We start from the raw sequence: 23,782 nt of genomic DNA on the forward strand, positions 1-23,782 counted from the left end.
TATAATATGTATTATATTATATTATATATTACATATACATAATAATAAAATATTATGTGTATTATTTTATATATAAAAACTTATATATTTGCATAGATTTTATATTAAAATCTATATATTATTTTATTTTATATATTATATCACAAAACAAGAAATTTGCCTTCTAAGATCATGGAGTCAAATTCCTCATTCCTTCCTTCATCTGGGAACCCCACATATACAACATTCATCCCTGTTTATTGCAGCTTTTCCCATCTGGCTGCAGCTGCCAAGCTCATCCTCACAGCTCATCCTCGCTGTAACACTCCACAGAGCTCACAGCTTTGTTCAGTGCCAGTGGAGGGCTGTACACAGCTTTTTAAAGCTCTTCCACGAGTAGAAAATAAAAAATCTTCTGTGAGCACTTGAGCACATTCATCCAAAAATAAAATCTTTCTTCCTGAGCTGCTCTGCCAGTGAAATCCTGGACCTGCAGGATTCAGCGTGAAGGAGCAGCCAGCTTCAAATAAATAAATAAAAATAATCCTTGTGGCATCCAAATAAATCCTTGTGGCATCCAGCCTGGGCCCTCTGCTCCTTGCTGTGCTTCAGGGAAGGTCAGCAGAGCCCTGAGGCACCAGCAAACCTCACCCTTGGGATGCTGGGATGTGATTCCTTGGGGAAGGAGCTGTGAGTGCTAGAGGTGCCTTAATGTGGAGCTTGGGCAGCCCCAATCCAGGCTGAGCTTGGATTTATTTTATTTATTTATCTCCTTTCCCTCAGAGCTCATCCCCAGTCTGTGGAGAAAAACAAAAAGGGAATTCTGCAGCATTGTCCCTGCAGCTGCTGAGCATCTCAAACACATCCTCAGGGATGGAGCTGTGGGAGGTGACGTGTTCATCCCTCTGGCAAAGAGCAGCTGCCAGGGTCACTCCTCATCCTCATGAGTGCAGCTGCCCCAGAGCCAGCCCCACAACATGGCTGCATGCCCAGGGATGGATAGGGCAGCTCTGGATCCATGGACGTTGGCATTTGCTTGGCATGGAGCTCACCAGCTGCCATTTGGAAGCTGGCTTAATTAAAGGCAGGGCATGGAGCTGCCCTCCTGCTTTGAATAATTATGTGTGTTAATGATGATTTTGGGCTGAACAAAGCTTGTTAGAACAGGTTGCCCTGAGAAATTGTGGATTCCCCATCCCTGGCAGTGGCCAAGGCCAGGTTGGGCAGGGCTTGGAGCAACCTGGGATGGTGCAAGGTGTCCCTGCCATGGAAGGGGATGGAACACGATTCTTTTGGGTTGGAAGGGACCTTAAAAACTTCCTGTGATTCTACACTGTTGTTCCCCAGGTTCTGAAGGGTCTGGAGCCCGGTGTGTGAGTGTGGGCCAGCCCTGGTGACCCTGTTGTCCTTGTCCCCTGCAGGTGGTGAGGGACCAGATCTCACACTGCACGGTGAAGCTGCGCCAGACCACGGGGCTGATGGAATATTGCCTGGAGGTCATCAAGGAGAACGACCCCAGTGGCTTCCTGCAGGTCAGGCTGGGGCCTGGGGGTGCTGCAGGGCTGGGGCTGCTCCAGGGGAAATGGCACCATGAAATCCAGGATCTGCCTCTGGTCAGCTCCTCGTTCACAGCAGGGCAGGGACATCTCTGGAGGAGAGTGTCAGGAAAATTAATCCACAAACACCAGAGGTTTATGTCCAAAAAGGAGACAGAGCAGTCCTTTGGCTCTATTCAAATAAAGGGAGAGGCCATGGGGCATTCCCCTAGGATCCCTCACATTTTTGGAGGATACAGCCTCCTTTTTATCCCAGTTTCCTGGCTGCATTTCCCTTCTCTCTTCCCCATTTCTGAGGTACAGACTTCCCAAAACACCTGATACCAGAGATTCCCCTCTAATGTATAACCCTCCCTTTTAATTTTTAATTCTTACATAATTTAAGGGTTTTTCTTCCCCATTGTTTATTTCATCTTTCAATGTCTAATTTCATTTATCAGCAAACCTAAAGTTTATTTCTAAAGGCAAATATATTTTTCCATTCACAATCAGTGGAATCCTTCCCATTGTTTCTTTTATCTCCCAATGCTGGTTTTATCTACCAGCAGACCCACAGCTTGTTTGGAAAGACAAATCCACCATTCCTCTCAAGAAGAATGGAGCAGGGGGTGGATGGTGCATCTCTGGAGCAGGGATCACACCGTGCTCCTGTCTCTCCACTGAGACACCAACACACCAGGCATTCCTGGGCTCCCTTTGCTGTGAAAAAAGGATTTGTAAAGGATTCTCAAAACCTGGCAGAAAGCTCACACAGCCTTGTACACCTGTGTGCAAATCTGAGATGAGGTGTGCTGGCTTAGAAAGGCCATGGAGTAAAGATGACATTGCTAAGAGAGAGACTGAACTAGAGACAAGTTTCAAATTATGGTCTTGCAAAAAGACCAGATATTTTAGAGAATTAGGACTGTGAGAGACGCATTGTGGGGAAAAGTAATTAGGTGATTGGGGTGAAGTATTAGCAGCGTTGTGAGGCAAAAGCTCATAGGCTGAAAAACATTTATAAGGCAATAGGTTGGCTTCTGATGGAATGGCGTTGAGTTTTACAACTCTTGTGCCTCACCCTTCTATGAGACTGATAAGGGGATAAAATCTTGTAAAACGCCTCTCAGTTACCCCATATCTTTAAAACTGGGGTTTTCCAACACTTTAGCACAAAACCCTGCCATTAAATAGCACCCAGCACTCCAGGGTTCCTCCTCCAGCCCAGTCTGCAGGGAAGGGTGATGCTGGAAACCTCGTGTGACATCCCACCCTTCAGCCTGGGAGGCAGAGGGACGGGGACAGCAGGGTGGGGACAAGGCATGGGACACCCCAACAGCAGCTGAGGCTGCTCCTGCCCTGCAGATCTCAGATGCTCTCATCAGGAGGGTGCACATGACCGAGGATCAGTGGGGCAAGGGGACGCTCACCCCCCGCATGACCACGGACTTCGACCTGAACCTGGACAATGCCCCTCTGCTCCAGTCCATCCACCAGCTGGACTTCGTGCAGATGAAAGGTAAGGATCCTTCCAGTGCCTTCCTGCCTGGGTTTGGAAAGCCAGGGGTCTGCTAAGGAGGGCAGGAGCCGCCCCTGAAATGGAGAATGTAAACCTCCTCCCTCCAAATTGTTATAAATTTGAAATTAAGGGGCTCTCAGGCAAAAATAGGGAAGCAGGAATAACAGTTCTTTAATAGGGAAGAAAATAAAAGGATAAAATAAACAATGCAGTAAACCAAACCAACACTGCCAGAGTCAGAACCCAACCTGACACCCTGTGGGTCAGGCTGTTGGCAGCAGTCCCATTGGAATTGTGGCTCAGCCCTCCTGCAGTGTCAGGGCTGGTTCTGCTGGAGCAGGGATCCTGGAGAAGGGTGCAGTCTTCCTCTGGAGATCCAGGGGAAGAGGGAAATCCTCTGGGGAATCCAGTGGAGAAGCCGTGCTGGTGTTCCAGAATCTCCAGATTATACCCAGGCAGGAATGCTTGGCTGGTGTTCCAGAATCTCCAGATTATATCCAGGCAGGAATGCTTGGCTGGTGTTCCAGAATCTCCAGATTATATCCGGGTAGGAATGCTTGGCTGGTGTTCCAGAATCTCCAGATTATATCCAGGCAGGAATGCTTGGCTGGTGTTCCAGAATCTCCAGATTATATCCAGGCAGGAATGCTTGGCTCCTCCCTCTGGGCTCACATCTCCCAATGGGCTGCTGTAGTTCTTATCAGCCATGCAGGGACATTCAACAGCTGTTATCAGCAGGTGTCTCCCCAGAGGGAGGAGTGATTGTGGAAGAGATAAGGAAAACTGCCCAATGAACAGAAAACAAGTGCCACACAGATGGCAAACAGAAAACAGTTTGTTTGGCAATCCAGGACACTTCCCAAAGCTCAGCTCTGCTCCTGCTGGGAGCTGCCATGCTAGGGGAAGGGCAGAAAAGGAGAGTTTCTCACCTCCTGTAAGATATTAATTCATAGAGAATTCTCAGAGTTTAACAGAAGGCTGTCATAGAGTGCATCTGTATGGAAACCTGGAGATAGGAAATGCTGACTTAGAAATGCTGTAGAGTAAGACAAAGATTGTTAAGAGAAAAATAGAACTAAAAACAAATTTCAAAGGCTGGCTTTGCAAATTAAACTAATTAAACTAAATACTTTGGAGAACTATAAAAGGTGTATTGTAGTAGGACCCACAAGGGGTAATTTTAGATGATTGGCTTTAAGGCATTTACAGCATGGTGTGGCAAAGGCTGATAGGCCAAGAAACACTTAAGAGTGTATTGTAATTAGGAAATAGTTGTCTTCTGATTGTGATGGTGTGAATTATAACATCGGTATTGTCTCACCCTTCTCATGAGACTGAACATGGAATTAAAGTTTTAAAATACCTATCAGTTGCCCCATCTCTGGGTCAGAAAAGGGCCTAATCCAACAACCTCCCAGCAGGGCTGGGCACCCCAGACCCAGAGTTGTGCCCATTCCTGTGGGTTTTGCCTCCCTGGGCATCTGTGTGCCAGAGCAGGGTGCCAGGGGTTTGGCTTTGCCTGGAAAAGCACTCCTACTGCATTAAAAATTAACTAGTGCATTAAAAAGTGCTCTGACAAAGTTATTAGTGCATTGAAAAGTGCTCTGCAGGTCGGGACCCCTCTTTTGAGAGCAGCACAAGGCTTTTCCCAAACCTCTCCTCACATCCCCGTGCTCAGCAGCATCTGTCACAGAGCAGATGTCCCTGCAAACAGAGCCAGGTCACCTAGCCTGGCCTCTGCCCTCCCTCCCTCACCTCCCTGTTGGTTTAGATCATCATTTTGGCATTCTATTCTATTCTATTCTGTTCTGTTCTATTCTATTCTATTCTATTCTATTCTATTCTATTCTATTCTGTTCCAGTTCTATTTTTCTCTATTTCCTTGCTGTTCCCCCTTAGCTCTGTGCTCCTTCTCCTGTCCCACCAAGGGCTGCTGCAGCCCATGAGGAATTTGGGGTTTGGGAAGCCCAGGGAAGCTGACAGAGCTGCAGAGGGGCTGTGACACAGGGAGGCTCAGGGGGACACTGAGCCTGGCCTGGACCTTCAGCCACCAGCCAGCTGCAGCTCTGGCACTGCTCTTCACCCCACCACAGCTGGAACTGCTGGCCCAGGAGCTGTCTGCACAGCCCAGGGTGTCTCAGGGGACAGGGACAGGCAGGATTTTGGCCACACTGTTCTCTGTCACCTCAAGGAGCATCCTCAGCTGATGGTGCTGGTGGCAGTGAGGAGCTGCCCGTGCTGGCTCCTTCTTAGCCAGGCTGTTCATCTGAAATGTCAGGAATATTTTTGGATAGCAAACCCAGGGAGGGCTGGATTGCTGTTTCACACCCCTGTGTTCCTGCCCTCCCTTCCTGCAATTTAGCCCAGAGGGTTATTTTTAATTAATAAGAGCAAATCTGCTGCTGGTTCAGCCGCCCACCCGCCTCTTATCAAATCCCTCCTCCTCCTCTTCCTCCCAGCTCAGCCTGGCTGTGCAAATCAGCTGTTGGTTTTGCAGACTTGCAGAAGGTTGGGTTTGCATCCCAAATCTGTGTCACAGCACCAGGGGAGGGAGGGCAGCACCTGAGGCCTCCATAAAGAACAGTCCCAAAACATCCCACACCCTCTGCCAGCCTGGAGGATGCAGCCCAGGGGGTGGAGGAGTCACAGAGAGGGAATGCTGAGCAAATCCAGCTTTTTCCCAGGCATCCTTGGCTCCTCCATGTCTGCTTCCAGTGGCTCTTGTCACTTTGGGCAGTGAGGATGAGAATGGTGGATGAGAGATGTGTCCCTATCACTCTTCCCGTGCTTTTCAGAGCAGGAGTGTGCTGTGGGACACATGTGGAGATGCCCAAACACAGCAGGAAAATCCCTGGCACTCCTTTCTGTCCCCTGTGCAGCTGATGGCAGCCAAGGGGGGTGCTCAGCCCCCCCAGTTTTGTTGCAGTGGATTTATTGAAGGGAAAAGCAGAGCTGTAGATAAGTCCAGAACCTTTGGGAGATTTGTCCCAGCTTTGGGACTGGCTGCATGAAAGGTCCAGGCAGCTCAAAACAGACACGTTGTGCTGCCATAATTCCCCAAAATCAATTAGAAAATGGGAAGAAAGCAGAAAAGCTTCACCAGGCTGGCAGGGGGGAGGAATTCAGGGGGAGAAAAATCCTTTCTGCTGCCGTCCCACCCAGGCAGGACCTGCACCCTGCTTCCCCTGGGGTCGCACTAATTGCACTAATTGGTGATTAGTGTCGTCCCCAGTGCCGGCGCCGCCGATCCTGCAGCTGGAGGAGTGCTGCACCCACAACAACAGCGCCACGCTGTCCTGGAAGCAGCCGCCGCTGTCCACCGTGCAGGTGGAGGGCTACATCCTGGAGCTGGACGATGGCAACGGCGGCCAGTTCAGGGTGCGTGTCTGGGACGGGGCTCTGCCTCCAGGGATTGCCTGCAACAGGATTTGTGGGGATGTTCTGCCCCCAGGGATTCCCTGCCATGGGATTTGGGGATGTTCTGCCTCCAGGGATTCCCTGCCATGGGATTTGGGGATGTTCTGCCTCCAGGGACTCCTGAGACAAGATTCGGGGGATGTTCTGCGTCCAGGGATTCCCTGCAACAGCACTGGGGGGATGTTCTGCTTCCAGGGATTCTCTGACACAGGATTTAGGGATGTTCTGCCTCCAGGGATTCCCTGTCGTGGGATTTGGGGGATGTTCTGCCTCCAGGGATTCCCTTTCACAGGATTTGGGGATGTTCTGCCTCCAGGCATTCCCTGCCATGGGATTTATGGGGGTGTTCCAGCTCCAGGGATTCCCTTTCACAGGATCTGGGGGATGTTCTGCCTCTAGGGATTCCTGAGACAGTATTTGGGGATGTTCTGCCTCCAGGGATTCCCTGCCATGGGATTGGGGGGATGTTCTGCTCCCAGGGATTCCCTTTCACAGGATTTGAGGGGTTCTGCCTCCTGGGATTCCCTGCCACAAGATTTATCCTCATACTATTTTTTTAGGTCCTGTCTTCCCTGCTGGGTTGCCCAGGGAAGCAGATGGTGCAGACACACAGTGGGGTTTTGGGGTACAGGGTGATTTGAGGGGGTGTAAATGCCTTTCCAGTGGCCACCTTGGCTTGGAAACTCAAAGTTTGAAGCTCTTGTTACCCAGAGCAGCTGTGGCTGCCCCTGGATCCCCGGCAGTGTCCAAGGCCAGGTTGGACAGGGCTCAGAGCAGCCTGGGATAGTGGGAGGTGTCCCTGCCCATGGCAATAGTGGAACAAGATGGTTTTTAAGGTCCATTCCAATCCAAACCATTCCATAAAATCCATATTTTTAGGCTGCTGAATATTTCATGCGAGGCATGCTAATTGCCATGAAAGCCTCATGGTTTGCCAGCTGCCAGCAAGCAGAGGTGTTTAAGGCCTGAGGGCTTTTAAATTGCTGTAATTACACAATTAAAATATGATTTTTCTCTGATCCAACACGCCAATAATTATCCTGGCGTGTTCACATCCACGGAGGGCAGGCACAGGAGCAGCCCAGTGCACTCTGAATTCACCCACAATGAGCTCAGGGGTGGGACCTGCAGGAAAGGGAGCAGCAGGATGGGTGTGGGGAGAGCAAGGTCAGTGCTTGCTGCTGGTAATATTCATCCCCAAAATCCATCCATCGCTGCCCTCTGGCACTGGGAGCCATTCCCTGGCTCCTGTCCCTCCATCCCTTGTCCCCAGTCCCTCTGCAGCTCTCCTGGAGCCCCTTCAGGCCCTGCCAGGGGCTCTGAGCTCTCCCTGGAGCCTTCTCCTCTCCAGGGGAACATTCCCAGCTCTCCCAGCCTGGCTCCAGCCCTGGAGCAGCTCCATGGATTCCTCTGGACTCTCTCCAGCAGCTCCACATCCTCCCGATGTTGTACCCCAGATCTGGGGACAGAGTTCCATGTGGGATCCCAGCTGAGCAGAGCATAGGGGCAGAACCCCCCAGCTCCTGCTGGTGCTGCAGCCCAGGGAACAAACCCCACCTTGCTCAGCCTCAGCCCTCCCCTGTGCCCCCCAAGGCGTGCCAGGCTGTTCCCTGGGGGGGGGGCTCACAGGGGTCCCAGGGGGGAAGAGATGAGGATCTGACTCCGTGTTTCAGAAGGCTGATATATTATATTATATTATATTATATTATATTATATTATATTATATTATATTATATTATATTATATTACATTATATCATATCATAACGTTACATTACAAAATATTACACTATTTTATTATAGTATATTATTGTATATTATATTATTATTGTATATTATAGTATAGTATAGTATATTATAGTATATTATATATTAACATATTATATTATATTAATTAATATATTATATTAAAAGTATATTATATATTAAAACTATACGAAAAGAATAGAAGAAAGGATTTCATCAGAAGACTTCAAAGGAAAGGAATAGAAAGGAATGATGATAAAATCTTGTGACTGACCAGAGAGTCAGAGACAGCTGGGCTGTGATTGGCCATTAATTAAAAACAACCACATGAGACCAATCACAGATGCCCCTGTTGCATTCCACAGCAGCAGATAACCATTGCTTACATGTCATTTCTGAGGCCTCTCAGGAGAACAGATCCTAGCAAAGGGATTTTTCATGCAGTGTGTCAGTGGCATTGCCACCCCTGGCACTGACAGGAGCCGTCTCTTGCAGGAGGTGTACGTGGGCAAGGAGACCATGTGCACAGTGGATGGGCTGCACTTCAACAGCACCTACAGTGCCCGTGTCAAGGCCTTCAACAAGTCAGGAGTCAGCCCCTACAGCAAGACCCTGGTGCTGCAGACTTCCGAGGGTAAGGACCGGCCTGGACACGGCCCGGGAGAGCCCAGCCCGGCTCCTGCTGCCCACCCTGGGCCAGCCCTGCAGCAGCACCAGCGCTGACCCGGGCACAGCTGGGCACAGCTGGGGCAGGAGCCTCCAGCAGAGCCAGCAGCTCCCTCCCAGCCCTTTCCTGTGCTCTCTGGGGAGGCACGGGGGGAGTGTGGAGTGCAGGGACACCCCGAGGGCTGGGAGTGACTGGGTCTGACTCCATGGTTCAGAGTGCTGAACAATTAAGCTATTCTATATTGCTAATACTAATAAATATATAATTATTCTGTATTATAGAAAAGTATTAGTAATACAGAAAATATAATATATATTCTATATTACTAATATGTATAATTATTCTGTATTATAGAATAGTATTAGTAATACAGAAAATATAATATATATTCTATATTACTAATACTAATATATGTAATTACTCTATATTATAGAATAGTATTAGTAATACAGAATATATTATATAGATTCTATATTACTAATACTAATATATCTATAATTATTCCATATTATAGAATAGTATTAGTAATATAGAATATATTATATAGATTCTATATTACTAATACTAATGTATTATTAATACTATACTAAATGACATACTAAACAGATACCATGCTAAAGAAAACTGTACTTATGTTTTATATTATACTAAAGAAAAACCCGTGGCTGTCTGAGCCAGCCAGGACACAGCTTGGAGTGATTGGTTAATTAACACAAACAACCATCACCAGAGCCCAATTACCAAATCCCTTCAGGTAAACAATCTTCCTGACACATTCCACATGTGCAAAAACAACAGGAGCAGTGAATAGAGATAAGAATTGTTTTCTCTCCTTCCCTGAGGTTTCTCAGGACCGGTCCTTGGGAAGTTGTGCCTGCTGCTCTCTGGGAAGGGAGGTGTTCAAATTTGGGGTGATGTGACACCAAAGCAAAGCTCAGATGCTCCCATTGGGGCCCATTTAAAGCAAAGCACTGCCAGCACTGCTCCTGCACAAAGCCATGAGCACAGGATCCAGGCCTGGCAGGGCAGGCAGGAGCAGAGGGGCCATGGAGCAGTGTTTTGGTGTCCTGGTGTCCTTCCAGAGCCATGGAGCAGTGTTTTGGTGTCCTGGTGTCCTTCCAGAGCCATGGAAGCACAGGAGCCCTGCAGCATCGTCTGCATCGCCCCCACACCCACTCTGAGTATTAAACCCTCCCTTGCAGGCTGCAGAGGGATCTCCCTGCCTGCCTTTAAGTACATTTGTCACAGCAGGCACTTAATCCATGGTGGAAAATTGGTTTATTCCTGCCGTGCAGGTGGAGAGTGGCGGGGCTGGCTCCGGCGTGGGAGTGGGGAGCTGCAGCTGGGCAGGGATCAGCCCCCTGCAGGCACAAATCCCTTCTGTGGGAGCTCTCCACGCTCGCTGCAATCCCTTTTCCTTGCTCCCAGATGAAAATCTCTCTTTTCCAAGCCGTGTGAGGGTTTTTGACAGCAGCACCCAGCTGGCTGGCAGCTGGGATCAGAGGGGAGCACACACAGATCATGGGACTGCTGGGGGTGGAAGGAAGGGGAGAGCCACAGAGCAGCCCTGGGGGCTTTCAGCAAGGAGGAAAATGGGATTTTTGCTGGAAAAATAGAAGACAAAAGCAGAGCAAGCTTGTTTCTCTTAGAGAAATTAAGCTAGTTTCCCCTGCTGCCTGCAGATCACCATTCCAGTTTGGAAAGGGCAGGTCAGCCAGGAATGGGATTCACTCAGAGCTAGAGCAGACAGCAAAACTGTGACAAACTTCTCACAGGAGAGGCAGGGAGGGCACAGCACAGCACAGGGGCCTTGGCACATCTGTCAGAGACACCTCAGTGCCTGTTTGCAAACTGAGCACCAGCAGCACAGGAGCTGCAGGAGTTCCTCTGGAGATCCAGGGAGGGGATGAGCTGCATCCAGCCCCGTGCCAGGTTGGCCAGGACGGCTCCCAAAGCCTGAAGGTCAACAGCTCCCACGCCAGCCTTAGCAGGAGACAGCAGAGCTGTGACTTCTCATCTCCTTTGTGCCTCACACGACACATTTGAGGCACAATTTCCTCATCAAAACCAGCTGGGCTTTAAGGTGTCCCAGCCAGGAGTTGACAGGGTCCCCTCTATGATCTTCCCAGCTTTGATTGCCTCTCAGAGGTGTTCCCACCTTGAGCCAAGCTCCAAAATACAAAGGAATCTGGGAGAAAATAGCTGCTTGTGGTCCCAGCAGGGCTGTGCCACCAAGGAGAAGTTCCATCTCCTTGGCTGCATTCATTCAGCCTTTTCACTTGAATGAGCTCTTGCATTTGTTATTCCAGCACAAAAAAAAAGAGCAGGGAGAAAAAGTCAAACGGGCCTGGAGCATTTTGTGCTCTTAGAGGCTGCCTGAGCTCTTTGGGATTGAAAGAGAAATAAATCACATCTGTGTGTGCAGCTTCCGGATATCCCAGTGCCTGTGAAAGGAGCCCTGGCTTGGGCTTTTATTCCTGGCTTTTAGAGCACCATCAGCCCTTCTTAAGAGCTATTTTGTCTGAAGTAGGCTGAGCTTTTCCCTTCAGCCAAGCTCTGCAGCTTCCTGCAAAGTGGTTGTGTGGGAAGAGAGGACAAAAAAGGGACAGGCTGGATGTGAAGAGAGAATCTCTCTGAACTGCTCTGAATCTCTGGCTGTCCTGCTCTAAGTGGCTCTGAGGAATTCTGGCATTGAAGAGCTGGTTTCCAGCTCTGGCCCATGAGATCTTTGTCTGCAGCCTGTGGAAGGGAACTGAAGCTTTTCCTCTGCTTTCTGTGAGCAGAGGGTAGTGGGGAGCAGAAGGCCTTGCAGGGTTCAGCATCTGAAGAGAACCAGGATGAGAAGAAGGGGATGGGTCTGGGGCTCTGGGGGTGCTGCCCAGGCAAACAGCCACAGCAATTGCCAGGTGGAAAATCCCATGGGAAGGCAGCACAGGCAGGAATCTGCAGCAGGAACATCTGCCCAGCCCTTGGGAGAGGCACCTTCTGCTCATCCCCAGGGAAACTGTGGCAGGTCACTCTTCAGAGCTGGTCCTTGGTGCCACCAGCAGGACAAGGTGATTCCTGGCTGGGAGAAGGTCTGAGCTCCTGAGCCCTTCCGTGTGCTGGGGCTTCCCCGGGATGGAGATCCCTGTCCCCAGCACTGCCAAGGGGCAGCAGGGTGGGAGGTGACGTCCTTGCCTTGGACTCTGTCCCCTCCTGAGCTGATTTGGGGCTGTTCCACACAACCCCTGGGGGTGGCTCTGTCACATCTTGGCCCAAGGCTCTGCCTTAACCTCTGTTTCTCCAGCACCTGAATGAAGCTCAGCTGTGGGCTGGGAAGTGAATCTGGAAGTTCCCAAGGTGCCCCAGGGCACAGACATGTCCCAGAGCTTGGCTGGTGTCAGCTCTGCTTGGCTGCCCTGGGCTCTCTCCCAGCCTCCTCCCTGAGCTGGGCAGCCCCTGCTCTCCTGCTTTTCCCTCATCCTGCAGATTTCCTGGCCTCTGGCCAGACCCCTGCTGACCTCTTTCCATGCTCTGGGTGTCAGGATGAAGGACCAGGTGGAGATGAAGAAATGGAGCTCAGCAGTTCCTCCCAGGCTTCTCTCGAAGCCAGAGCTCCCTCCTCCCTTCCCCAGCCAAGCCAAGCACCAGAACCTTTTCTTTCAAGCCCAGCTCCTCATCTGGAGCCCAGCTTTAAATTCCTGACCATCCATGGAGTGACCCTGAGCAGCAACCAGGGTTTTTAAAGGGTGAGCAGCCCCAGGGGGACCAGCCTGCAGGGAGCCTCAGGGATGTGAGGGGTTAATCAGGGAGAGCCATGAGCACAGCCACTCGTGGTAGTAGTTACTCTCACTCCTGGTAGGGTTAGAAGCTAAACTAATAAACAAACTTTGAGCTCTGTTTATTGGCTGTTGTGCAATAATTTCTCTCCTCTGACCCCACTGACACCCTTTGCTTCCACAGCCTGGGCAAGAGCAGCAGCAGCGAATTGCAGAAGTTACAACCACCATGCAAGGAAATGTTCCCTTTTTTATCTGTTTTCACACAATTCCCAGCTCAATCCATTCTCACAGCAGAGCTGGGAAGGCTGGGGGATGCAGTGTGAGTGTGTGTGGATGGTGGATTCTACATTTTCATGTTAACACAACCCTGGAAGAGGTCAGGGAAGAAACTGTGGGAGGTGACTGTGGTAGCAGGGAACAGGAACCAATGACCCCAGAGGTTCCCTCTGCTCTGACATCATTTTTGCTGTGAATGCCACAGGTTGAATTCTTGCTGTAAGGCTCAGATGTGTTTTGACAGGTACAAAGGGATACCAAGAACACAACCTCCCGAACAACCCTTGAGTAAGGTGGGTGCTTGGTGGTTCTTAGGGTGCTGGAGCTTAGCACAGCCCTGCAAAATGTCACCAGCTGGGTTTCCCACCCCTGGGAAAAGGTTTGGGATGTGTTAAAGCACGGTGGGACGTGTGCATGGTAACCTGTGGATTCTTTTAGGTGCATTACTGTGAAGAGATGCAGAACCCTCCCCCTTTACAGAAAACCAGTAGAATTTTTGAATTTGTCACGGGGACACTTTGGAAGATGAACTTGTTTTCCTTGCTGCCAGGCTGCCCTGAAGGGTCTCTGTGGGCTGCCCAGCACCAGCCATTCCTCAGGGACCTCTCAGGGACCTGTTTGCTGCTCTGTGCCCAGCAGCAGAGAGCCCGTGTCTGATGTGCAGTTTGCCTTGATCTTACGTTTAGACACGCAGTCAGAAGAGCAGACCCTCCCTTTCCCAGTGCCTTTGGAAAGATCGCAGCTTCGTAGAATGAGTCCTTTCTCCTCCACCCTTAACCTGCAACCCAGCTTCTCGGGGAGATCCTACTTTGAGCTAAGATCTTCGGCCCACCAGCTGAGCTTGCATTCCTCCTTACAGTCCCTGAATTCAGCCGGTGAGCTGAGCGCCTCTGGCCTTGCCTCTTGGTCTGTGCTTCTGGGCATCTCCAAACTCTCTGTTTGTTCTGTTCTGTTGTGTTTGTTTTTGCCATGACATGCAGAATGGCAGTGGGAATTCTTTCTGTTTGTCAGTGGCCTGCTCCTGCCACCCAGCGGGGTCAGTGGTTGCTTCTCCTGGGGTGTTTCAGGTGTGGGCTGATGGAGCAGCACAGTCATTCCTTACCTGGGTGCTGCTCTTGGCAAGGCTGAGCCCTTTGGTGATCAGAAATCCCTGAATGGGTTGGGTTAGAAGGGACCTTAAAGCTTCCAACCTCCTGGTATGGGCAGGGACACTTTCCTCTAGAAGATTCCTCATTTCTGGTTTGTGTTGAGCTTGTGTCAAGGGTTAATCAGAAAAGGCATTCCCTGGGTGAAACCTGAGGGAATATCCCCAAGCTTTCCTTTCTGAGCACAACCAGGAAACACAGCCTCTGCTGGGAGATTTGGTCTGTGAAATGAGTTTGGTTGGTTAAATCTAGACCCCTCTTAGGAAAGAAGCGAGTCTGGACACAGGCTCTGGCTTGTTGCTCAGAGAGACTGAGGACTCCCCATCCCTGGAGTGTCTGTCCCAGGCCAGGTTGGAGCAGCCTGGAATGGTGGAAGGTGTCCCTGCCCACATCAGGGGTGTGGAATGAGGTGATTTGTGGAATGAGGTGATTGATTTCTGTCCCCTCCAACCCAAACCAGTTTGGGATTCTGTGATTCCGGCTCACAGCCCGACTTAGGGCCTGGAGACGTGGGCTCTCTTCTGCTCAGCTTTGAGCACTGGGCTCGGCTTTTCCAACCCCAGATGTGCCCATCCCAAGGCCCTGTTTCCTGCAGAGCAGAGGACACCACCCCTGTCCTGTGCTGCCTCTGTGGCCCGGCAGCCCCACACGAGCTCGATCCATGTGCCCAGAACCGTGGGCTGTGCTGGGATGGGGGCAGCTCAGGCACAGTGAGGGATGGATTTGGGCAGCCAGAAAGGAGCCACAGGGATCTCTCAGAGCTGTTTTCTAACCAATCTTTGCACATCTTCTGTTGCTAAAGATCCTGGGCCCTGATTCTTCCACCACTCTGGATTTACACAGCTCCAAAGGAGGCGATCATTCCCAGCTTTCTCTGGTGGAAGCCCTGGAAGAATGGGGGCCCCCGATTGTTTGACTTCCATCCCATAACACGGAATGAGGAATGCTGCAGCATGACCCTTGCCAGAATAACCAGGGTGGGGTGGGGAGGACCCTGCAAACTTTCTTTTCTTTGTGCTTTTTGTGTTTGATTTCTCATCGTGCTGCTGTGAGCTGATGGCTTCCAACGCTGTTTTGTTACGGACGTTCCTTCCTTTGTGTCCGGGGTCCCGGGACCCTCCCGTGCTGCCCGTGAGCCAAACCCGTGTGTGCACCTTGCACCTTCTGCAGCCCCACTCTGGGGTGGGGGGACAGGGAAAATCGGGGTGCTGACAGCCACAACAGGGTCTGTGTGTCCCTCATGAGCGGCTGGAGCGCAGCGATGCGCGGAGCCCTGGAGGAGCGGTGCTGGAGTCGGGACACGGGGCAGGATTCATTAAAGCAGCCTCAGGAGGAGCCTCTTGGCACAGCACGGAGCACAACCACAGCCAGGCGCCTTCCCACCAACACCCAGGGCAGGAGCGGGAGACCAGGCACAGAGCTGGGCAGGGCTGGCCCTAAAATCCAGGCACAGAGCTGGGCAGGGCTGGCCCTAAAATCCAGCGCCCTTCGTGAGTGCTGCCCCACACAGCGCCAACACAGGGCTTGTGTTGGTGTCTCCTCCTGGTGAGGATGAGCTCCTGGATCAGGACAAGCCCCTAGGTCAGGACAAGCTCCTGGATGAGGACAAGCTTCTAGGTAAGAAAAAACTGGATCAGGGCAAGCTCCTAGGTCCTGATCCAGGAGGATCAGTACAAGCCCCTAGGTCAGGACAAGCTCCTGGATCAGGGCAAGCTTCTGGATCAGGACAAGCTTCTAGGTAAGAAAAAACTGGATAAGGACAAGCTCCTGGATCAGAACAAGCCCCTAGGTCAGGACAAGCTCCTGGAACAGTCCCTGGCTCCCATGAGGTGCATGCAATGAGGCACAGGAGCATGAAGGGCTCCCCAACACATCCTGCCCTTGGAGCTGATGAAGCTACAGCCCTTTGTGGTCTGAGGCAGGTGTCAGCCCCCAGGGATCTCCATTCCAGCTCCATTCCACCCCAGACCCATCAGGAGCTGCCTTTTCCTCCATCCCTGTCCTTCAAGGAGTGGTTTTTCAGTCAGTTTAGACAATCCTTACCAAGCAGCCAAGATACGCCACCAAGGCTAAAATTTCCTGCCTTTTTTCTGGAGAAAAGCAGAATAATTTGGCATCCTGAGCAGTCAGGCTTTATCCAGTCCACACTCAAACTCCCAGGCTGTGTTTGCCACCCCTCTCCGTGCCCTCTGGCTTTTAATGAATCAGGCCTCCCATGGCTGCTGGATGCTTAATTAGCAATGAAATGCTCAGAGTGTTTGTCAGGAGGTTGTTGTTCCTTAGCTGTGATGTGTGAAATGTAGTATCTCTTTATAGGATGCAATTTTGACTCACAAGGATCGCCTTACTCCCAATTAGGCAAGTATTTTAATTACAATTAACTGGCACCTCCTGCCTGTTGCTTCATTCTTTTTATTCTTTTTGCTTTTTTTATCTTTTCTTTGGCGACTGAGCAGCGTTTCTCGCTCATATCCTGCTTGCAGAGCACTCCTGGATGTGACAGAATCATGGAATTGTTGAGGTTGGAAAAGTCCTCTAAGACTGAGTCCAACTACTCCCCAGCACTGCCAAGGCCACCACTAAGCCATGTCCCCAAGTGCCACATCCACAAGGCTTTTAAATCCAAGAATGGGAACTCCACCACTGCCCTAGGCAGGAGGCAAATTTGGAGAAGTTATGGTGGCTGGATGTTGTAAAGACATTTTGGTTTTCCCAATAATGGTTTTAAAGGGAAGCCTGAGGTCAGTGCTCTGGAAATGGCCCTGCAATTGAGCTCTGATCCTTCTGCTCTTCTCCTCTTTTGAACTGAAAGAGGGCAGAGTTAGGATGGATATTAGGAAGGAATTCCTGGCTGTGAGGGTGGGCAGGCCCTGGCACAGGGTGCCCAGAGCAGCTGTGGCTGCCCCTGGATCCCTGGAAATGTCCAAGGCCAGCTTGGAGCAGCCTGGGATAGTGGAAGGTGTCCCTGCCCATGGCAGTGGGTGGAACAGGACAAATTTTAAGGTTCCTTGCAACCCAAACCATTCCATGATTCTCAGTGCACATCCCTGCTCATTAAGGCACTTGAACATGGGCCAAATGCCATGGATGCAATTAGCCCCTTTGCAGCTAATTAAAGCAAGGTGGCTGCTGCTTGCCTGTCCTCTTCAGACTGTCTGCAGGGCCGGTCCTGCCCATTCCCCTGGAGAAGGAGCCTGCAGCCCTGTGGGGTTCCCTGCTCACCCTGCACCCTCTCACAGCCCCAGCCATCCTCGCGCCTCTCGCCCCACCTCGATGCAAAATGCCAACAGATCCATGCTCTGGCTGGAGTCACAGACAAGCAGGAATGGTTTCTCCTTCTCTCCCCCACCCAACCTGACGTGCTGTTTTCTCTCCTGCATGCCTTTCCCTGGGGATGACCACAGTTGACATTAAAAAAATGGTGGCAGGTACGGCACCCCCGTGCGCGGGGAGCGCGGGCGGCGCGGGGCGGCCGCGTGCATGGCAGCTGTCCTGTGCCACCTTCCAATAAACCAGAGTCAACCGGTCTCACATGAGTGGTTTTGTTTTTCAAGCCGCCAGAGTGTTCTGTTGGATGTGTCAGTTCACGTTTTCAGCTGGAGGAAACCACCTGGGGAACCGGGCTGGTGGCTTGTCAATGACTCCCTGTCCCTGTGTCTTGTCGGGGACGTGACACTGTGTCTGTCAGATTTGCAGTAACCAGGTCCTGTGCATTCAAACCAGCAGCCCTACGGAGTCCTGGAGGTTTTGGGGCATTTTCCGGCCTTCCCATGAGTTCTTGTCTTAGGTGTGGCTCGTTGCTTGGCAGGGAGGTTTCTTTGTGTGACTCAGTGAATGAAGATCTATGTGTGTGCTTTTTTTTTTTTGGTTCCCAAAAACAGCCCTTAAATACACACACAGAGTTTATCTGCTGATCCTCAGTCCCCTTCCCACACTGATCTGACTCTGCAAAATGAGGACACTTGGTCCTGAGAGTAAGTTACGTTCCAGGCCAGGCTGGACAGGGCTTGGACCAGCCTGGGATAGTGGAAGGTGTCCCTGCCATGGCAGGAGTTGGAACAAGATGGGCTTTAAGATCCCTTCCAACCCAAACTCTTCCACAATTCCATAATTCTGTTAGAGCCTGGAGACCTGGTGAGGATCACATCTCCTGCAAGGGCCAAATTTTAGGAGGCCTTGAGGATCCTGCAGGCTCACGAGCTGAGACATTGGCAACCACGGAGCAGCAAGAGCGAAACTCCTCCAAGTGCTGGCCATAAAACCTCAGGCACACTGGCAGCTGCAGCTCTGGAGCTCAGAGCATCCCTGCGTGGTGGAAGTTGTCCCTCCCTGGTGGAAGCTCCGTGTCCTGCATGCAGCATGCCCCGTCCGTGTCGCTGCCCGTGGCCCCAGCGCGTCCCCACCGCGCTAACCCCGCCTTGTTTGTGTGTTCCAGTTGCTTGGTTCTCTTTCGACCCCTCCTCTGCCCACGCTGACATCATCTTTTCCAATGACAACCTGACTGTCACCTGCAACAGCTACGACGACAGGGTGGTGCTGGGCAAAACGGGCTTTTCCAAAGGGCTGCACTACTGGGAGCTGTCCATCGACCGCTACGACAACCACCCCGACCCGGCCTTCGGCGTGGCGCGCATCGACGTGCTCAAGGATGCCATGCTGGGCAAGGACGACAAGGCCTGGGCCATGTACGTGGACAACAACCGCAGCTGGTTCATGCACAACAACTCCCACACCAACAGGTACGTGGGCAGCTGGGGTGCTGCACTTTAGTTCAGTGGTTTGCCCTGTCTCACCCCTTGAAAATGTAGGGGTTATTGCAAGCCTGACATCCTCTCCCCTGAAGTGTTGTGGATCTGTAATCCCATTGGCACAAGATTCATTCTGTGCCCACTTGAATCTCCCTGTTAAGCTTTGGGGGGAGACCAGACTCTCTCTTGGCCCTTTTCTCCCCAGTCTCTCCCTCTCCCCCTCCTTCCCTTTTCTCCCTTCTCCCTCACAAACCATGCTGCTTCTGGGGATGGGACCCCCAAAAAACCCTCATCTAATGAGCAGCCTCAGAAGCCATTTGGAGTCTCCTTGCCTGCCTGCTGTTACCAGTGAACACACAGCTTAGGGGGCCTCCCAGGGATCCCCCAAACAACCTGCATCAGGCAGGGACAGGGGCTTTCCCCCGGACACCACAGCCCAAAGAGCCTGTGCCTTTGAGAGTGGCACCTTCAAGTGTCCACGGGGAGGGTGACATCAATCCTGGTCATCTGTGTTGGAGGATGTGCCCTTCCCTGAGTGGGGATCAGGCCCTGCCTGCTCGGTGCTGCTTTGTTCAGTGTTCCTTCCCTGCCTGCCACCACTTTTTTCCACGCTGGCTCTTCCTGTTGGCATCCCCTTCCCAGTAACAGCCAAATCCTTGCAACTCCTGCAGCAACATTTGCCTTGATCCCTGAGCCACTGCTCGTGTTCCACGTGGGACTGGGGACTCTGGGGAGAGCCTGGGGTCACCTTCCTGCAGGCCTTTCCCTGGTGGATCAACAGGTCCTGGTGTGGCTTTGCTCCACAGTTCCACCTGCTTTCCCCCGTGGTTGTGTGGCTGTGGCTGCTCTCAGGGTGGCTTTTCATGGCAAGAGGAGAGCAGCTCCATGGGAGGGTAGAGGAGGGGGTTCCCAGGGAATGGTGAGCATGGCTGGGATGGGAGCAGGTCATGGCCTGGCTCCTGGGTGAGTTGTGGTGTTCACCATCATCAGTCCTTGATCTCCATGGCCTGAGCCAGGAGCCCGGGGGCCACTGAGCCTTTTCCCCCCACAGAACGGAGGGTGGGATCACGAAAGGCGCCACGGTGGGAGTGCTGCTGGATCTGACCAGGAGGACTCTGACCTTCTCCATCAACGAGGACCAGCAAGGGCCCGTGGCCTTTGAGAACCTGGAGGGTCTCTTCTTCCCCGCCGTCAGCCTCAACAGGAACGTGCAGGTACGGCTTGGTCAGGCTCTCTGGAGCAGGGTGACATTGCCAGCACTGGAAATGGTGACCTTGCTGTCACACTGCCCCTCACGCTGCTGTCACTTGCAGTGGTTGCTGCTCAGGAGCAGGAGGGTTCTTGTGCAGCAAGGTGGCTTGGAAGGAGCTGAATTTACACTCTAAACCACCTGGGACTCTCCAGAATCAGGACAGGTCCCCCTGTAGCCTCATCTCTCACTCCAGGTTCCTCCCTCAGGGCTGCTGAAGCACCAGGGTTCTCCAGCCCTCCTTGATAACTGTGTTTGTGATGCTCCCTCACCAGCTCCTACAGCTCTCCCAGGTCCTGGATGGACCCTCACCAGGGAGAAGGGCACCTTTCAAAGCCTGTTTGCCTCTGGGACATTTCAAACCCTTCTTCTCTCCCTCTCTCCCAAGCTCTCAGCTCTCCTGAACATCCCCAAGTGGTGCCACCAATCTGGTATTTCCATCTTTCATTTCTCTTCTCACTGACCACATCCCCACTCTCCTGTGTCCCAGGGAATCCTGCACACCCTGACCTGGGCACATCCCCCTGGCACTGCCTGCACCCCAACCCTGCACAATGCCCAGGCACATCCAAGGACACGGGATGGATCATCTCAGGGTGCCCAGTGGGTGTCAGATCTGGAGAGGGGCTTTGGAACACAGCCTGGAGTGACAGGAGAAGGGGGAATGGCTTCCCAAAGGGCAGGAGGAAATGGGATATTGGGAAGAAACTCTTCTCTGTGAGGGTGGGGAGGCCCTGGAATAAAATTCCCAGAGCAGCTGTGGCTGCCTCTGGATCCCTGGAAGTGCCCAAGGCCAGGTTGGACATTGGGGCTTGGAGCAGCCTGGGATAGTGGGAGGTGTCCGTGCCCATGGAGGGGGTGGAATGGGATGGGATTTGAGGTCACTTCCAACCCAAACCATTCTAGGATTTTATGATCACCTCTGTGCAAGGGCAGAGGCGCCAAGTGGCCTCTGTAATCAGGGATCTCTGGATTAGGACATGGTGTGTTCTGTCCATCGGGATCATTGTGATTCAGGGATCTATGGATTAGGACATGCTCTGCTCTGTCCATCAGGATCCAGGGCTTGCTGTGCTGTCACCAAGGCAGTGACAATTTTCCAGCAGCACTGGGACAAAGGTGTGATGGGACCATCCCAAACTTTGGGAGCATCCTTGCCAAAGTGTCCCACCCCAAGGGTCTCACTGGCAGGGGAGTCTGCATGGCTTGGAGAAATGTTTAATTAGGAAACACTAACGAATCCCTTGTTGTCTGTGCTGGGTTTAGAGGTGGTGTATTAATTTGGTGTGGTGAAAGCATCCTGCTGAGTGCTGGGTTTAACTCCTACCTCAGTCCTCTACACTGCCATAAGGGACAAGGCATCTCTGGAGCCCCTTGGCTTTGCCTAAATCCCCTGACAGCACAGGAATCCCTTGGGATGCTGATCAAAGGCTGCTAATTAAGCCAAGCCATTTATTATGCGTTTTCAGAGGTATATGCCTAATTGAAAGCAACTCTAATTAGGAGGGAAATCTCTGTATTTTAGACAGTTTTCTTCAAATGTGTATCTGAAGGGGGAAATACTGCAATTCCTCCTGCAATAAAAGGAGGAATTGTGCTCTCCTCCCAAATGAAGGGAGGGAGGAGAGGGAGGGAGCTGAATTTCACCAGTGCCTGTGTGAGCATGGCCCTGCCCCAACATCCTGATGTTGCTCATCTTCCCCACCACAAAGCTCCCTCCTCCCTCCAGCAATCAGCCACATCCCCTCCACTGTCCCTGTCCCCTATCTGTCCCCATCCCCACTCAGTTCAGGGGCTTCTCCAGGATCTCCTCTGATGTCTTCACTGTCCTTCAATGGAGGTCCCTCCATTCCCTTTGTCCATGTCACCTGCACAAAGCCCCAGCTCCTGCCATGTCCCACCTCTCTGGCAGCCAGCTGTGGGATTTGTACACAGCCAGCTGGGAATATTTGGGGCTTGCTACCAGCAGTCCCAGCTCACTCCAGCAGCACAGAAAAATGAGGAACAAGCCAGATGGAGCCACTGCCGCCCTTGTGGGGACACCCGCATCCCCAGTCACACCCTGCCTGTCCCCAGCGCTGCTCCTGCCCTCTCTGGGGACCATGTGCCAGCTGCCACAGCAGGCACGCTGGGACACAGCTGAGGCCCGCGTCTGTCCCTGCAGGTGACGCTGCACACCGGGCTGCCCGTGCCCGAGTTCTACGCCTCGCGCTCGGCCATGCCCTGAGGATGCTCCCGGAGCCGGCTGCCTCTTCTCGGGCTGAGAGGAGCCGGCCCGTTCCCTCCTGCAGGACAAGGCCAGGTCCCTGCCCAGCTGCCGGGTCCCTCTGGCCGGAGATGGGGAAGGAATCAGGAAGGAAGATCCCGGCTTTGGGCCGGCCCCGCTCTCCGGCCTCCGCGCTGTCCCGTGTGTGTGCGCTTCGCTCTTTAGCTCTCCTTGGCTGATGAAGTACCTAGGTAGCCTGAGCTGTTCTCCTGTGTCTGCTTTTAGTTTGGTTTTCCTGATTTGAGTTGGGGTTTTGGGGGAGGGGGGCAGTTCTGTCTCGCTTTCCCCGCCCGTGGGGGCAGCCCGAGGGACCCCACACGGGAACGCTTCTGCCCACGCCAGCCCGGTTACTTTGCAGGATTATTTCTTTCCCCTGTGGCCTTTCTTGCAGAGCACCCTCGGTCATGTGTAGAGGTGGGTCCTGGATTACCAGTCAGTCTCCATGTCCTTACCAGAACACCCCACTCTGTCCTGTGTCCCCTGGGGCACCTGTGCGGGGCAGGGGGTGGCCGTCCTGTCCCCAGGTGCCCCGGGTGCTGGCAGGCCCTTGGTCGGGTGCTGAACGCCCACGGGGGGCTCTCCAGGGGCCCCCCACACCTCGGTGCACAGCCATAGACCAGAGAGCCCTCGCCCGGCTCTTTGGAGATTAGTGTTTATTTTTTTATAGTTGCCATATAAAGCCTAGCCTTAAATTGAACTGATAGTGTCCTTCCAATCACCGGAGAATTCATCCTGCAGCGAGGGCCTGACCGAGAGCCCGGGGGTGGGGATGGGATGGGATGGGATGGGATGGGATGGGATGGGGAGGAAGGAGAGCTGGCCACAGCCCCGCACTCAGGAACGCGCGCCTGCTGCCGGCAGCAGTTCCCATCGGCCGCCATGCCCTGCTCGACTTTCTGGTAATCCAGAGGCAGGAGAGGAACGGTGCCAGCCCCGTGTGGAGCCGAGAGCGCCTGCATGCGCTGTCCCCTCGCTTCGCTTCGCTGTCCCCACGGAGCCGGGACGGGCACCGGGAGCGCTCCCAGCCCGGCTCCGGGCGGGATGCGACGGGAGCGCCGGCCCAGCAGAAAGACAAATGTAAATAGCCCATTCCCTGCCAGCCTGCCCTCCTCTAGGACAGCCCCTTGTTGCTCTAGCATTAGGTTTTCCTAATTTATTGGATGGGTGCTATCTCGTTGACTCCCGGCGAGGAGTTCCTCCCAGCTGCCCGAGCCGTGTTGCGGGACAACGCCGGGCAGAGCTGCTGGGTGGATTCCTGAGGAGCCCCCGTGGCCGGCTCACCCGGGGCTCCTCTCTCAGCCTAAGTCATCCCCCGTTCTTTAGGGTGTCCATGGTGCTTCTTAGAGTCCCAGTGATTGTAAGAGTCGTCCCCCCGTTGCGCGATGGTAGCCGCACACAGCCGCTGTACTGACGACAATGTCATGTTTGCCGTTCTAATAAAGGACTTTTACCAGAGAAGGGCAGAGCTTCCC

General features: G+C 52.6%; 1 protein-coding gene across 3 annotated transcripts in view; it reads left to right on the forward strand.

Annotated features, from left to right (window-relative positions):
* The window catches only part of TRIM9 (tripartite motif containing 9), a 69,419-nt gene extending 45,651 nt beyond the window's left edge, over nucleotides 1–23,768 (forward strand). The window contains exons 4-13 of one of the 3 annotated variants that reach the window (XM_054286877.1): nucleotides 1,401–1,511; nucleotides 2,880–3,033; nucleotides 6,254–6,411; nucleotides 8,691–8,829; nucleotides 13,589–13,777; nucleotides 16,364–16,405; nucleotides 17,452–17,475; nucleotides 18,483–18,786; nucleotides 19,847–20,009; nucleotides 22,209–23,768. In XM_054286877.1, coding sequence (XP_054142852.1) covers nucleotides 1,401–1,511; nucleotides 2,880–3,033; nucleotides 6,254–6,411; nucleotides 8,691–8,829; nucleotides 13,589–13,777; nucleotides 16,364–16,405; nucleotides 17,452–17,475; nucleotides 18,483–18,786; nucleotides 19,847–20,009; nucleotides 22,209–22,271 — 1,347 coding nt within the window. In that variant the 3' untranslated portion in view covers nucleotides 22,272–23,768. The remainder of the gene's footprint in view (nucleotides 1–1,400; nucleotides 1,512–2,879; nucleotides 3,034–6,253; nucleotides 6,412–8,690; nucleotides 8,830–13,588; nucleotides 13,778–16,363; nucleotides 16,406–17,451; nucleotides 17,476–18,482; nucleotides 18,787–19,846; nucleotides 20,010–22,208) is intronic. The other 2 variants (XM_054286878.1, XM_054286879.1) reach the window with 2 other exon arrangements.
* The last annotated feature ends 14 nt before the right edge of the window (nucleotides 23,769–23,782 follow it).

Source organism: Melozone crissalis, unplaced genomic scaffold (genome assembly GCF_028551555.1).
Source record: "Melozone crissalis strain CALT ecotype California unplaced genomic scaffold, PUWL_Pcris_2 ptg000056l_1, whole genome shotgun sequence".
In the NCBI taxonomy this organism is placed as follows: domain Eukaryota; kingdom Metazoa; phylum Chordata; class Aves; order Passeriformes; family Passerellidae; genus Melozone; species Melozone crissalis.